This window comes from Odocoileus virginianus, chromosome 1 (assembly GCF_023699985.2).
Source record: "Odocoileus virginianus isolate 20LAN1187 ecotype Illinois chromosome 1, Ovbor_1.2, whole genome shotgun sequence".
NCBI classification, from domain to species: domain Eukaryota; kingdom Metazoa; phylum Chordata; class Mammalia; order Artiodactyla; family Cervidae; genus Odocoileus; species Odocoileus virginianus.
The window spans coordinates 16,644,457-16,657,283 of NC_069674.1; the positions used below are offsets into that span (position 1 = coordinate 16,644,457).

General features: G+C 40.7%; 1 protein-coding gene and 1 long non-coding RNA gene across 2 annotated transcripts in view; one reads left to right on the plus strand and one right to left on the minus strand.

Moving 5' to 3' along the window:
- The window catches only part of AKR1D1 (aldo-keto reductase family 1 member D1), a 59,825-nt gene extending 52,196 nt beyond the window's left edge, over positions 1–7,629 (minus strand). The window contains exon 1 of the mRNA XM_020886165.2: positions 7,443–7,629. Coding sequence (XP_020741824.1) covers positions 7,443–7,535 — 93 coding nt within the window. The 5' untranslated portion in view covers positions 7,536–7,629. The remainder of the gene's footprint in view (positions 1–7,442) is intronic.
- LOC139034374 (uncharacterized) overlaps positions 1–12,827 on the plus strand; it is a 63,373-nt gene that overhangs the window by 16,856 nt on the left and 33,690 nt on the right. The gene's annotated exons all lie outside the window — the stretch shown is intronic.

Below are 12,827 nucleotides of genomic sequence, written 5' to 3' on the forward strand. Positions count from 1 at the left end.
TTTTTTTATTACCATCTACCTCAACCACCAAGCCCTTTTTTTTTTTTTTTTTTTTTTTTGCAGTTTGATGCACAGTATTCATTTCCTCTGGAGAGCCATGACACAAAATGCAGAAGTCAGTTCTTGGTATTTGATTTCTAAGAGCCAGGGCTTCTGTGGCAGGAGTGTGAAGGGGTCACAAGTGCTGCATGGAACTCAGGACATATGTTCTACTAAAAGTAAAGACAAACCCCAGCTGAATTACTTTCTTTGACCCTTAAAATACTAGCCCACACAGTGTTTTACACTAATATTAATGAGTTGCCATTACTTAAAAAATGTTAATTACTTTACAAAATTCTCTGAAAAAACGTGAGAAGATCAGGCCACACTGAACTTTTGTTTATGAATGACAACTGGCTGTAGTGGAGAAGTTGTCATGTTCATTTAGAACAGTGCATGAAGTCCCTGGTACTTTATTGTGTCTTGTACCAGCACTCGTCTCCTGAGTGTTACGTGCATGTGTTTTTGTTTGTTTTTTGTGTGTTTTGGTTTTGTTTTGCAGCGAAGAAGAAAGCATTTCTTGCACTCATACATACACGTGTGCATGCGCAATCGAGTCTGAATCTTTGCAACCCCCTGGACTGTAGCCCACCGGGCTCCTCTGTCCATGGGATTCTCCAGGCAAGAGTATGGAAGTGGGTTGCCATGCCCTCCTCCAGGGGAGCTTCCTAACCCCAAGATTGAACTCAAGCCTCCTGCATCTCCTGCGTTGGCAAACAGATTCTTTACCACGGCTTGCACTCATATCTATTATCAAAATGGGAAAGCAGAACAAAGCTGAGAAACAGACTTGGCTCTCCAGGACCATTTATTATGGTTCCTGCCTGTCCCTGGTCCCTTTAGGCAGAGATTGTGAAAACAGCCTCAAACCTGGCAAGGATTCTTTCATGGAACAACCTCTAATCAGGCTCCTTTGAACTCTTTTCCAACATGGACTTTCATACTTATTTCTGCTCTGCCCAAGTATAGCAAGAATTCTGCTATGTCAGTTTAACCACAACCTCTCACCCTCAATATTTGTTCACTCTTGATATGAAATCATGTTTCTCATACTCCACTGTGCCCCCCAAAACACCTGGAGTAACAGGCAAATTTGGCCTTGGAGTACAGAATGAAGCAGGGCAAAGGCTAATAGAGTTCTGCCAAGAGAACGCACTGGTCATAGCAAACACCCTCTCCCAACAACACAAGAGAAGACTACACATGGACATCACCAGATGGTCAACACCAAAATCAGATTGATTATATTGTTTGCAGCCAAAGATGGAGAAGCTCTGTACAGTCATCGAAAACAAGACCGGGAGCTGACTGTGGCTCAGATCATGAACTCCTTATTGCCAAATTCAGACTTAAATTGAACAAAGTGCAGAAAACCACTAGATCATTCAGGTATGACCTAAATCAAATCCCTTATGACTATACAGCGTAGTGAGAAATAGATTTAAGGGACTAGATCTGATAGACAGAGAGCCTGATGAACTATGGACAGAGGTTCATGACATTGTACAGGAGACAGGAATCAAGACCATCGCCAAGAAAAAGAAATGCTAAAAAGCAAAATGGCTGTCTGAGGAGGCCTTACAAATAGCTGTGAAAAGCAAAGGAGAAAAGGAAAGATAAACGCATTTGAATGCAGAGTTCCAAAGAATAGCAAGGAGAGATAAGAAAGCCTTCTTCAGCAATCAATGCAAAGAAATAGAGGAAAACAATAGAGTGGGAAAGACTAGAGATCTCTTCAAGAATATTAGAGATATCAAGGAAAAATTTCATGCAAAGATGGGCTCAGTAAAGGACAGAAATTGTAGGGACCTAACAGAAGCAGAAGATATTAAGAAGAGGCAATAAGAATACACAGAAAAACTGTACAAAAAATATCTTTACGACTCAGATAATCACGATGGTGTGATCACTCAGCTAGAGCCAGACATCCTGGAATGTGAAGCCAAGTGGGCCTTAGGAAGCATCACTACGGACAAAGCTAGTGGGGGTGATAGAATTCCAGTTGAGTTATTTCAAATCCTGAAAGACGATGCTGTGAAAGGCTGAGATGGTTGGATGGCATCACCAAGTCAATGGACATGGGTTTGGGTGGACTCCAGGAGTTGGTGATGGACAGGGAGGCCTGGCTTGCTGTGGTTCATGGGGTTACAAAGAGTCAGACACAACTGAGTGACTGAACTGAACTGAACTGTGTCCCAGGAGATGTCTAGTCACTCCCTCTTTTCAGCAAGAATCCTGTTAGGTTGGTTTAGCAAGAATTGTCCCTTATTCCCCAGAGAAGGCAATGGCAACCCTCTCCAGTACTCTTGCCTGGAAAATCCCATGGATGGAGGAGCCTGGTAGGCTGCAGTACATGGGGTCACAAAGAGTCGGACGTGACTGAGCGACTTCACTTTCACTTTTCTCTTTCCTGCATTGGAGAAGGAAATGGCAACCCACTCCAGTGTTCTTGCCTGGAGAATCCCAGGGACAGGGGAGCCTGGTGGGCTGCCATCTATGGGGTCACACAGAGTCGGACACGACTGAAGCAACTTAGCAGCAGCAGCAGCACAGTCCCTTATTCCCAAAGTTTCCTTTTAGTAATTTTGCTCTCATGGACCCAGGCCCTACTCCTTGGTTATAAATTCTCACTTGCCCATGTACTCAGGGTTGACACCAATCTCTCTTCCTCACTGCAGAATTCCATCACAGGGTCCCCTTGATGTTTTAGGCTCCTCCTCGGTTGGTACTTAAGGACTTGGATTTCCCTCTCTCTGCCCCATGTGCAAAGCCTTTGACTCACCCTTCAGAGTCTGAAAATTGTTTACAGTGACAGCAATCTTAACCAGGGTTACCCAGGAAGGGGTACTGCCTCAGTTACAACCCTGTAACTGTTGTTACTTTCATCTTCAAACAAGTGCTGTCTCTCTTAAAGAACTTCAGCTTTTCCTTATGTTTTATTTTTATGTGTATTTACTTTTTCTGCCTTAAGTCACCCACAGATTTTAAATCCCTGTTTCTAACCGATTGTTTTCATCCCTGTGTTACTTAGAAAAAATGCCTCGTACATTTGTTGCCTAGTCACTAAGTCAATTTGTAAAGAATCCACCTGCAATGCAGGAGACCCTAGTTCGATTCCTGGGTTGGGAAGATCCACTGGAGAAGGGATAGGTTACCCATTCCAGTATTCTTGGGCTTCCCTTTTGACTCAGCTTGTAAAGAATCTGCCTTCAGTGTGGAGACCTGAGTTTGATCCCTGGGTTGGGAAGATCCCATGGAGAAGGGAAAGGCTACCCACTCCAGTATTCTGGCCTGGAGAATTCCATGGGCTGTATAGTCCATGTGGTCACAAAGAGTCGGACATGACTGAGGGACTTTCACTAAGTTGTGTCCAACTCTTTGCAGATGCTATGGACTGTAGCCCACCAGGCTCCTCTGTCCATGGGATTCCCCAGGCAAGAATACTGAAGTGGGTTGTCATTTCATTCTCCATGGGATCTTCCCAACCCAGGGATTGAAGCTGTGTCTTCTCTTTTGCAGGAGGATTCTTTACCACTGAGCCACCTGGGAAACCACTCATACATGGTTAGGCACACAAAAATACTTACTGAATTATTGCCCATTTTCTGAAATACTAGCAGTTGGTCCTAGATTTGTGTCATTTACACACTGGTAACATTCTTGAGTTTTATTTGAAGTTTTTGAAAAACATTGATTATTAACTCATGGGCCAATATGCATTAAAAAATCAAATTAATTTCTATCAAAGCAGAAAAAAGAACAGGATTCAAAGCTCTTGCCTATCGGACTTTCTCCAATGGAGATATAGAGAGAGAGGAAGAAGAGTGATCTATTGGGAAGCTATTATAGATGATCTCATCCCTGTATGAAAACATTCTGGGAGGCTGTCCTAGGGAAACAGTACAGAGATGATGTGTACATTTCAGTTTTCATTAGTGATCATCCAGTGAGGAAGTGCACAGAGAACTTGGCGCTACTAAATGCTCATTCCATCTCAAACCCCCTGACTCTATAGGGATGAACAATCTTTATGAGAAAGTTGGGCATATTAAGAGAGAAAAAACAGTCTTTGTGAATCAGGAGAAGCTGGGCTGGGTGGCCTTACACAGCTGCGCGGTAGTGTTCCTCTGCACCGCTGATCTGCAGTTCCTACTGCCAGTGCGATGGTGGAGCCCCAGCTGGGCAGACGCCGGAGGAGAGCTTGCTGTTAAATCTTCATCTCTGCCTTTCACCTCTGCGCCCACCCAGCCCTCCCCCAAGATAAGCCTAGATCTTTCCCTGGCGCCTGCTGCTCTCTAACTTCTGTATCAACATGGAACAGCATCCCAGGCAAATCTTGACTGACTTATATACACAAATTGTAAAGGATTTCAGTCAACAGGTTACTTCAGCCTGTCATTCTCCTTCTATCTCTTGAGGGATGAAGGTTTTGTAAAGAACCTCAGGCCCACCCAGGGGAGAAGACTGAATCTGGGCCTCAGATTGTAGCCCTCAGACTGAGAGTCTGACATTAAATCGGATACGATGCTTTGATTTCCCAGCGATTGACTTGGGCACAGATACCCCTAGTGTCTGCCTCAACAGTCCTGGGTCGGTGGTGAGGGAATTGTCAGTTGTGTGGCTTTGAACTGAATGTAAGGAGTGCTCTGGCTGAGAGAGGCCTTGCTCCCTGTCTCCTTCTCCCCCAAATCTTCCACAGTGGGTTGTGTTCTTCACCTATGAATTTTGTGAGACGTAGGATTAGCTCTGTATTTCTGATCACAAATGTGGCTGGTGCCTCACAGTATAGTAGGCTACTAATGCCATATTCTCTAACTGCAGTATGTCTTATCTTCTGAAGTGAGTTACAACCCTTTTTGGGATGACACGTGACTGCTTTTGAATGTCTCTAACCTGTAGCATTTAATGTTACTAGACACATAATAGGCACTTAATTTTTATTGGTAAATGCAACACTTGGAGCCCCACACTGAGTTTCAGGAGATAGGTAGAAAGATAGAATGATAGATGCACAAGTAAGGAGTCATATAATTGATAGGGAGTCATTGAAATAATTAAACAGAGGAGTGAAATAATCAGATTCATATCCTAGAGCTATAATGCTACCCATCTACCTAACTATCTATCTATCGATGTATTCATCTAAGTACTTTCTGGATATATAGACCTACATACTTTCATATAGAGAAATATACATAGAAAGTCATAAAAATGTGCAGCCTCATTGACATAATACATAGTTACCACAGGCAATAGAGTATAGAGATTCAGAAGGTACCATCTGGGACCAAACTACATAAGTTCACATTCCAGTTCTCTTCTTGAGGTTTGGGGGATTTTATTTTATATCCCAATGCCTCTATTTTCTCATCTGTAATACAGGATAAAATAGTATTTCATAATGTTGTGAGGATTAAATCAGAAAATGCATGTACTATAAGTACTAGTTCCTGGCACATGGTTAGGTATTAAAAAAATTTAAGCTATTATTATTGTAAGCCTTTACATCTCCATTGCCTCCGATGTGCGCGCACACACACACACACACACACAGGTGTGCATGCACAGTCAGTTGTGTCCAACTCTGTAACTTCTTGGACTTGTAGCCTGCCAGGTTCCTCTGTCCATGGAATTTTCCAGGCAAGGATACTGGACTGGGTTGCCATTTCCTTATCCAAGGGATCTTCCCGACTCAAAGATCAAACTCGAGTCTCCTACATTGTAGGCAGATTCTTTACTGTGCCACCTGGGAAGCTATATATATGTATAAATATATATATATATATGTATGTATATATATATATGTATGTATGTGTATATATATATATATATATATATATATACATATATATATATATATATACACATCTCCTTTCACAAATTCATTCACTTAACAAGCAGTAGCTGAACACCCAGCACATACCAGAAACTATACTGGGAGTATAGAGCTGAACAAGAAATGGTCTCTGTCCTAATGGATTTTACATCTTGTGGGGAAGATTGCAGAAAAGCAATGGTTACAATGTAGTGTGATAACTGCTTCAATAGAATTGAGCACAAAGAGGTTCCTGCACACACAGGAGGGGCAAGTTGTGGCGGCTGGGAGGTGGGTTTCCAAGGAGAGGAATCCTTCAGCTGAGTCTTGCAGGTTTAGTAAAAATTAACCAGCTCAGGAGAAAGGGTGCTCCAGGTGGAAAGCAGCATGTGCAAGGTCATGGAGACAGCTGAGTTATTCAAGGAGCTATGTTTCACACATGCGGAGAGGTGGAAGAGGGGTAGATGCTGCTGAACTGCCAGGTGTTGACTGAACCATAAAGTCCCAGGTGCGAATAAGGAGTGTGTCCTCTACCCTATAATTGATAGGGAGCCATACTGAGTGACTGAGCATGCATGCACACACGCACGCTCATTGAAAAGTTCAGCAGAGGCATGACATAATTAGATTGATAACCTCGTGCTTCTGTGCTTCCTTCTCTGTCTACAATGTCCTGCCTCAACGCTGCTTAACTTATACTTAGCTTAACAGAGTTCACTCACTCAGGATCATTCAAATTTCAGTAGCATCTCTAGACATACTGCTCTTTATTCTGGTTCAGTTCAGTTCAGTTGTTCAGTCATGTCCAACTCTTTGTGACCCCATAGGCTATAGCCTGCCAGGCTTCTCTGTCCATGGGATTTTCTAGGCAAGAATACTGAAATAGGTAGCCATTTCCTTCTCCAGGGGACCTTCCCAATCCTGGGATCGAATCTGCTTCTCTTATGTCTCCTGAATTGGTAGGCGGGTTCTTTACCACCGTGCCCCCTGAGAAGCCCCTGAAGTAAGTGAAGTAAAGTCGCTCAGTCGTGTCTGACTCTTTGTAACCCCATGGACTGTAGCCTATCAGTCTTCTCCCATGGGATTTCCCAGGCAAGAGTACTGGAGTGGGTTGCCATTTCCTTCTCCAGAGGATCTTCCCCATCCGGGGATCGAACCCAGATCTCCCACATTGTAGGCAGACGCTTTACCGTCTGAGCCACCAGGAAGAAGCCCCTAGTGCTTCAAATATGGTAGGTTTTCATTAAAAGTTTTGCTAGACTGAGCTAAAAATTCTCAAATATGAACTTAAAGAAAATCATAAACCAGAAACTCAGAAATTTTATGTGCTTTAGTTCAATCTAATAATCAGTATTCAGGCTGAATTTCAGTAAAAGAGGCAGAAAGATCCCATTTATTAAGTCAAGATACTTTTAAATCGTAAACTGATTTAACCTCTGGCTCATTACTCATTCAGGCAAATAGCTGTCCTTCAAGGTTCCACTCATTACTACAAAAATTAAATCAGTGAAGTCCATTCAAAATGAATGACAGATTATCCTTTATGAAAGTGTTCATTTAAAAAAAGAGAGTGAGACGAGCTTACCAACTTAGGTTCCGAGTAGGTACCAAGTCCGATGATAGGAATGCTATTCCCATCACTTAGAGGTATGCGGTGATACACAGCACTGAGATGCATCTTCGAGAGTCTGAGGTCTCAAATTTGCAGAGATGATAGTGAACACCACAGAGCAGTCTTCTTGAGAAGGTGTGCTAATGCCTGTTTAATCAAAGAAAGGAGAGCTGGAGGGAGGAGCAGTGGGAGGGAAGAGATTTCTCAACCTGTTTAGTTAGTTTTTTTTTTTTTCAGGTTGTTCTGGAAATCCTAACTGAGGTTGTCCTTTGAACTTATGAAAGGCATGCAAATAATAACCCATTGAGATCTCATGCTTATGTCTCTACAAATAATTGATTTTAAAGATGAAGCAATCTGACTTCTGAGAGTTATGATGCTTCTGACATTTATGATGCTTTTGTTGGCAAGTAACAGAGCTATCACAAATTTAAAAATTTTAAAAAATTTTAAATTTAAAAATTTAAAATTAAAAAAAATTTATGGGCCTTAAGGCTAGCTCCAGGTGAGACTGCTGCTGCTGCTGCTGCTGCTAAGTCGCTTCAGTCGTGTCCAACTCTGTGTGACCCCATAGACGGCAGCCCACCAGGCTCCCCCGTCCCTGGGATTCTGCAGGCAAGAACACTGGAGTGGGTTGCCATTTCCTTCTCCAATGCATGAAAGTGAAGAGTGAAAGTGAAGTCGCTCAGTCGTGTCTGACTCTTAGTGACCCCATGGACTGCAGCCCACCAGGGTCCTTCGTCCTTGGGATTTTCCAGGCAAGAGTACTGGAGTGGGGTACCATTGCCTTCTCCACCAGGTGAGACTGGAGTAAGTTTTCCAGGACTTCCCTAGAGGTTTGAGCTAGCAGGACTGGGAAGAGGTTTGCAAATTTTATGACCTAATTAAGTAGGAGGGCTTCCCAGGTGACTCAGTGATAAGGAATCCACCTGCCAATGCAGGAGACACAAGAGATATGAGTTTGGTCCCTGGGTCGGGAAGATCCCCTGGAGCTGTAAGTGGCAACGCACTCCAATACTCTTGCCTGGGAAATTCCATGGACAAAGGAGCCAGCCTGGCAGGCTACAGTCCATGGGGTCGCAAAGAGTTGGCCATGACTGAGCGCATACACAAGGAAGGAAGTTAAGTGGGAAACTGGGCTGGAGGGAAAAATGATTTGACCAGGAACCAAATTCTCATTCTCCAGTTCATTTCTCTGTCTCCTTACTCTCTCAGCAGACTTTTCCCTCATCACTGAAAGATGGTAGCCAGTCCTTAGAGTGATGTGATTCCAAGTTCAAACCTAACAAAAAAAGAGACTTTACATCATAGCTCATGTGGTAATCCAGAAATAGGGTCCAGTTGGCCTCAGTTGTCTCTTTTAGTTCACAGAACCAACCACTAGGTCAATCATAGGGGTCAAAGAAAGTAAAAGACTGATTGCTTTAAATAAATAGAAGTCATTTCTAAATTTGGAGCTGGGTTTAATTCCACTTGGGGAGATTCTGAAGACTGTTAAAAATGGTAAGAAGTAGCAGTTAGCAAAACAAATAACACAAGTTTATTATCGTCTTCCTCCAAAGGATTGTGCTGTGTGTGAGAGTTTGGACCTGGTGATAAAGATGACTGTGTCCATGTTGGTTAAGTAGCTTGAAGTTTGTCTCTGTCTTGTTTTCTCTCTAGGACAACCTAATTCTTGCTTACATACACATGATCAGCCATCGGACACAGTAATTTCAACTGGGTTGGGGCAGGGTGGAATATGGGGAGTAGTGGTCTTCAATAATCATTTGTAATTCAATCCAACAAACATTTATGGTGCACCTTGGGGTGCTGAGATGTTGACTATATATATGTTTCTTTTGTAAAAATAGTTTATTTTATTTTGGTTGTGCTGGGTCTTTGTTGCTGCGTGCAGGGTTTCTCTAGTTGCAGTGAATGGGGGCTACTCTTTGATGCAGTACAAGGTCTTCTCCTTGTGGTGGCTTCTCTTGTTTTGGAGTACAGATCTAGGTACCAGGGCTCAGTAGTGATAGCACATGGGCTTAATTGCTTCAAAGCATGTGGAGTCTTCCTGGACCAGGGATCGAACCAGTGTCCCCTGCATTGCCAGGCGATTCTTATCCACTGTACCACCAGGGAAGTCCCCTATATATATCCTTATTTATTTTTCTAATTTTTTCCTTTTTTGGTGTTTAGCTCTATGAATTTTAGCACATGTACCAATTTTTGTAACCACCATCACAACTGGGATACTGAAAAAATTCTATAAACCAAAGAACTCCTCATGCTATTTATTTGTAATCATACTCTCCCCTACCCCCAATCCCTAAAAATCACTGTCTTCCACTGCTATAGTTTCATTTTTTGCAGAGAGGGCAATGGCAACCCACTCCAGTACTCCTGCCTGGAGAATCCCAGGGACGGGGGGAGCCTGGTGGGCTGCCGTCTATGGGGTCACACAGAGTTGGACACAACTGAAGCAACTTAGCAGCAGCAGCAGCTTTTGAGAATATCATGTGACTTGATCATATATAAATAGTATATATATATATTTTTAACTTTTGGGTCATCCCGCATGTGGCATGTGGGAGCTTAGTCAGGGAAGTCCCAGTATGTGATTTTTTGAGATTGGCTTCTTTCACTTAGCATAATGCCTTTGAGATTCACCCAGGCTGTTGCTGGTATCAATAGTTTATTTGTTTTTATTGCTGAGTAGTAATTTATATATACAGTACCTATATGTGTGACAGTTTGTGTCTCTATCTGATATACATTGGTTTGTTTCCAGTTTTTGATGATTGTGAATAGTGCTGCAGTAAATATTTATGTACAGACTTTTGTATGAACACTAGTTTTCATTTCTCTTGGCTAAATACCCAGGAGTGGGGTTGCTGGGTCATGTGGTATATTTAACTATGTAGGAAGCTGCCAAATTGCTTTTCAGAACAACTACATCATTTTGCATCCCCATTAGCAATGCATAAGAATTACTATTTTTCCATATCTTTGATAGCATTTAAGATTGTCAGTGTTTTTAAATTTTAACCATTCTGATAGCTTTGTCATGGTATCTCATTGTTAATGATGTTGAACACTTTCATATACTTATTTGCCATCTACATATCCTTGTAGTGAAGTGCCTGTTCAAACATGGGTTCGGTGCCCATTTTTTAATGGAGTTGTTTGTCCTTGCAGTCTTGAGTTTTAAGATTTCTTGGTAAAGTCTTGAAACATGTTCTTTACTGAATACATGATTTACAAATATTTTTTTCTCAGTATGTAGCTTGCCTTTTCATTCTCTTGACTGTGCCTTTCATGCAGCAAAAGATTTTACTTTGATAAAGTTCAGTATTTTTACATTGCATTTTGAATTTCATATAAAAGAACTCTTTGAACTCTAGGTCACAAAAGTTTTATTCTGATTTATCCCTAAAAGTTTTAGATAGTTTCATCTTCTCCATTTAGACCAATAATTCATTTTGAGTAAATTTTTGTATAATTTAGCATATTTAAGTAGAAGTATTTTGTTTAACATAAGGCAATCCTATTGCTCCAATTCCATTAGTTGAAAATATTGTGCTCTTGTCACTGAATTTCTTTTGCACTATTGTTAAAAATCAAGGGTCATATTTGTGTAAATCTACTTTTGGACTTTCTACTTTGTTTCATTGATTTATGTATCTTTTCCTTCACTGACACCACATTGTCTAGATACTTTTAACTTTATAAAAGGCCTTAAAATCATGTGGTGTAATTTCTCCCACCTTATTCTTTTCCAGAAGTGCCGGAGCTATTCTTATTTATTTAATTCCTATATAAATGTTAGAATCAGCTTTTCTTTGTCTTCAAATGTCCTGCTAGAGTTTTTTTTAATTGAGTTAAATCTGTAGATCAATTTCTTATTCTTTACTACACTGAGTCTTTGAATCCATGAAGACAGTATTTCTTTCTATTTATTTAGGTCATCACCATTTTGAACTTCAGCATACACATCCTATATTTGTTAGATTTATATCTAACTATAGGTATAAATACTTATTTTTTAGAGCTATTGTACATGGCATTTTAAAATCCTGTTTCCAACTGTACATTTCTAATACATAGAAATAGGATTAATTTTTATGACTTCAATCATTTTGAGTTTATTGAAACTTGAATTTGTTTTTGTTGCCTGACATACTATCATGAAGAATATTCCATATGCACTTGAGAAATATATGTGATCTGCTGTTTTGGTCTTCTGTAGATGTCTTTTAGACATAGTTGGTTCATAGCATCATTCAAATCTTCTATTTTTAAACTGATCTTCTGTCTAGTTGTTTTATCTATTCTTTGGAATGGGGTATTGAAGTTTCCAACTGTCATTGTAAAACCATTTCTTCTTTCAATTACATCAGTTTTTGCTTCATATATTTTGTGGTTCTTTTGTTAGAGGCATATATTTATAATTAGTATATCTTGACATGTTGACCTTTTTGTCAATATGTATTGATAATGCCTTTCTTTGTCCTGTAACAATTATTGTCTTCAAGTCTATGTTGTCTGATATTAGTACAGCCACCCCAGTTTTCTTTTGGCATTTTTTTGCATTGCATGGAGTTTATTTCTTATATTTTCAGTCTACTTGTGTCCTTGGATTTAAAGTGACCTTCTTTTTAGCAACATATATTTAGATCATTTTAAAAAATCTATTCTTCCAATCTCTCTCTCTTTTTGAATGTACTGATTGATTGATTTTTATTTTTGGCTGTGCTATGTCTCTGTTGCAGCACTGGGGCTTTCTCCAGTCGTTGCAAGCTGAAGGTACTCCAGCTACTACAGCTACTTAGTTGTGACGCAGTGGTTTCTCTTGTTGAGCACAAGCTCTCGAGGCAGGCACTTCAGTAGTTGGGGTCCTCAGGCTTAGTTGCCTGGAGGCATGTGGAATCTTCATGGATCAGGGATAGAACCCATATCCCCTGCATTGGCAGATGGATTCTTAACTACTGGACCATCAGGGAAGTCCAGTTATCTCTTCTCTTTCACTGGAGGGTTCAATCCATTTACAGTTCAAGTAATTATTGATAAGAAAACATGTACTTCTGCAATTTTGCTGCTTGTTTTCTTTCTGTCTTATTGTCTTTTTATTCTCCAGTTACTCCACTAGTGCCTTGTTCTGTGAGTGATTTTTTTTCTAATTTACTGTTCTGATTCCCATCTTGTTCTTTTTCTGTATACTTTAAAAGGCGTTTGTTTTTATTTACTTATTTTTGATACCCTTTAGTCTGCTTGAGCTGCTATAACAAAATCTCATAGACTATATGGCTTAAACAATAGCCATTTATTTTTCACGGTTACAGAGACTGAAAAGTACAATGTCAAGGTGAAGATACTGGC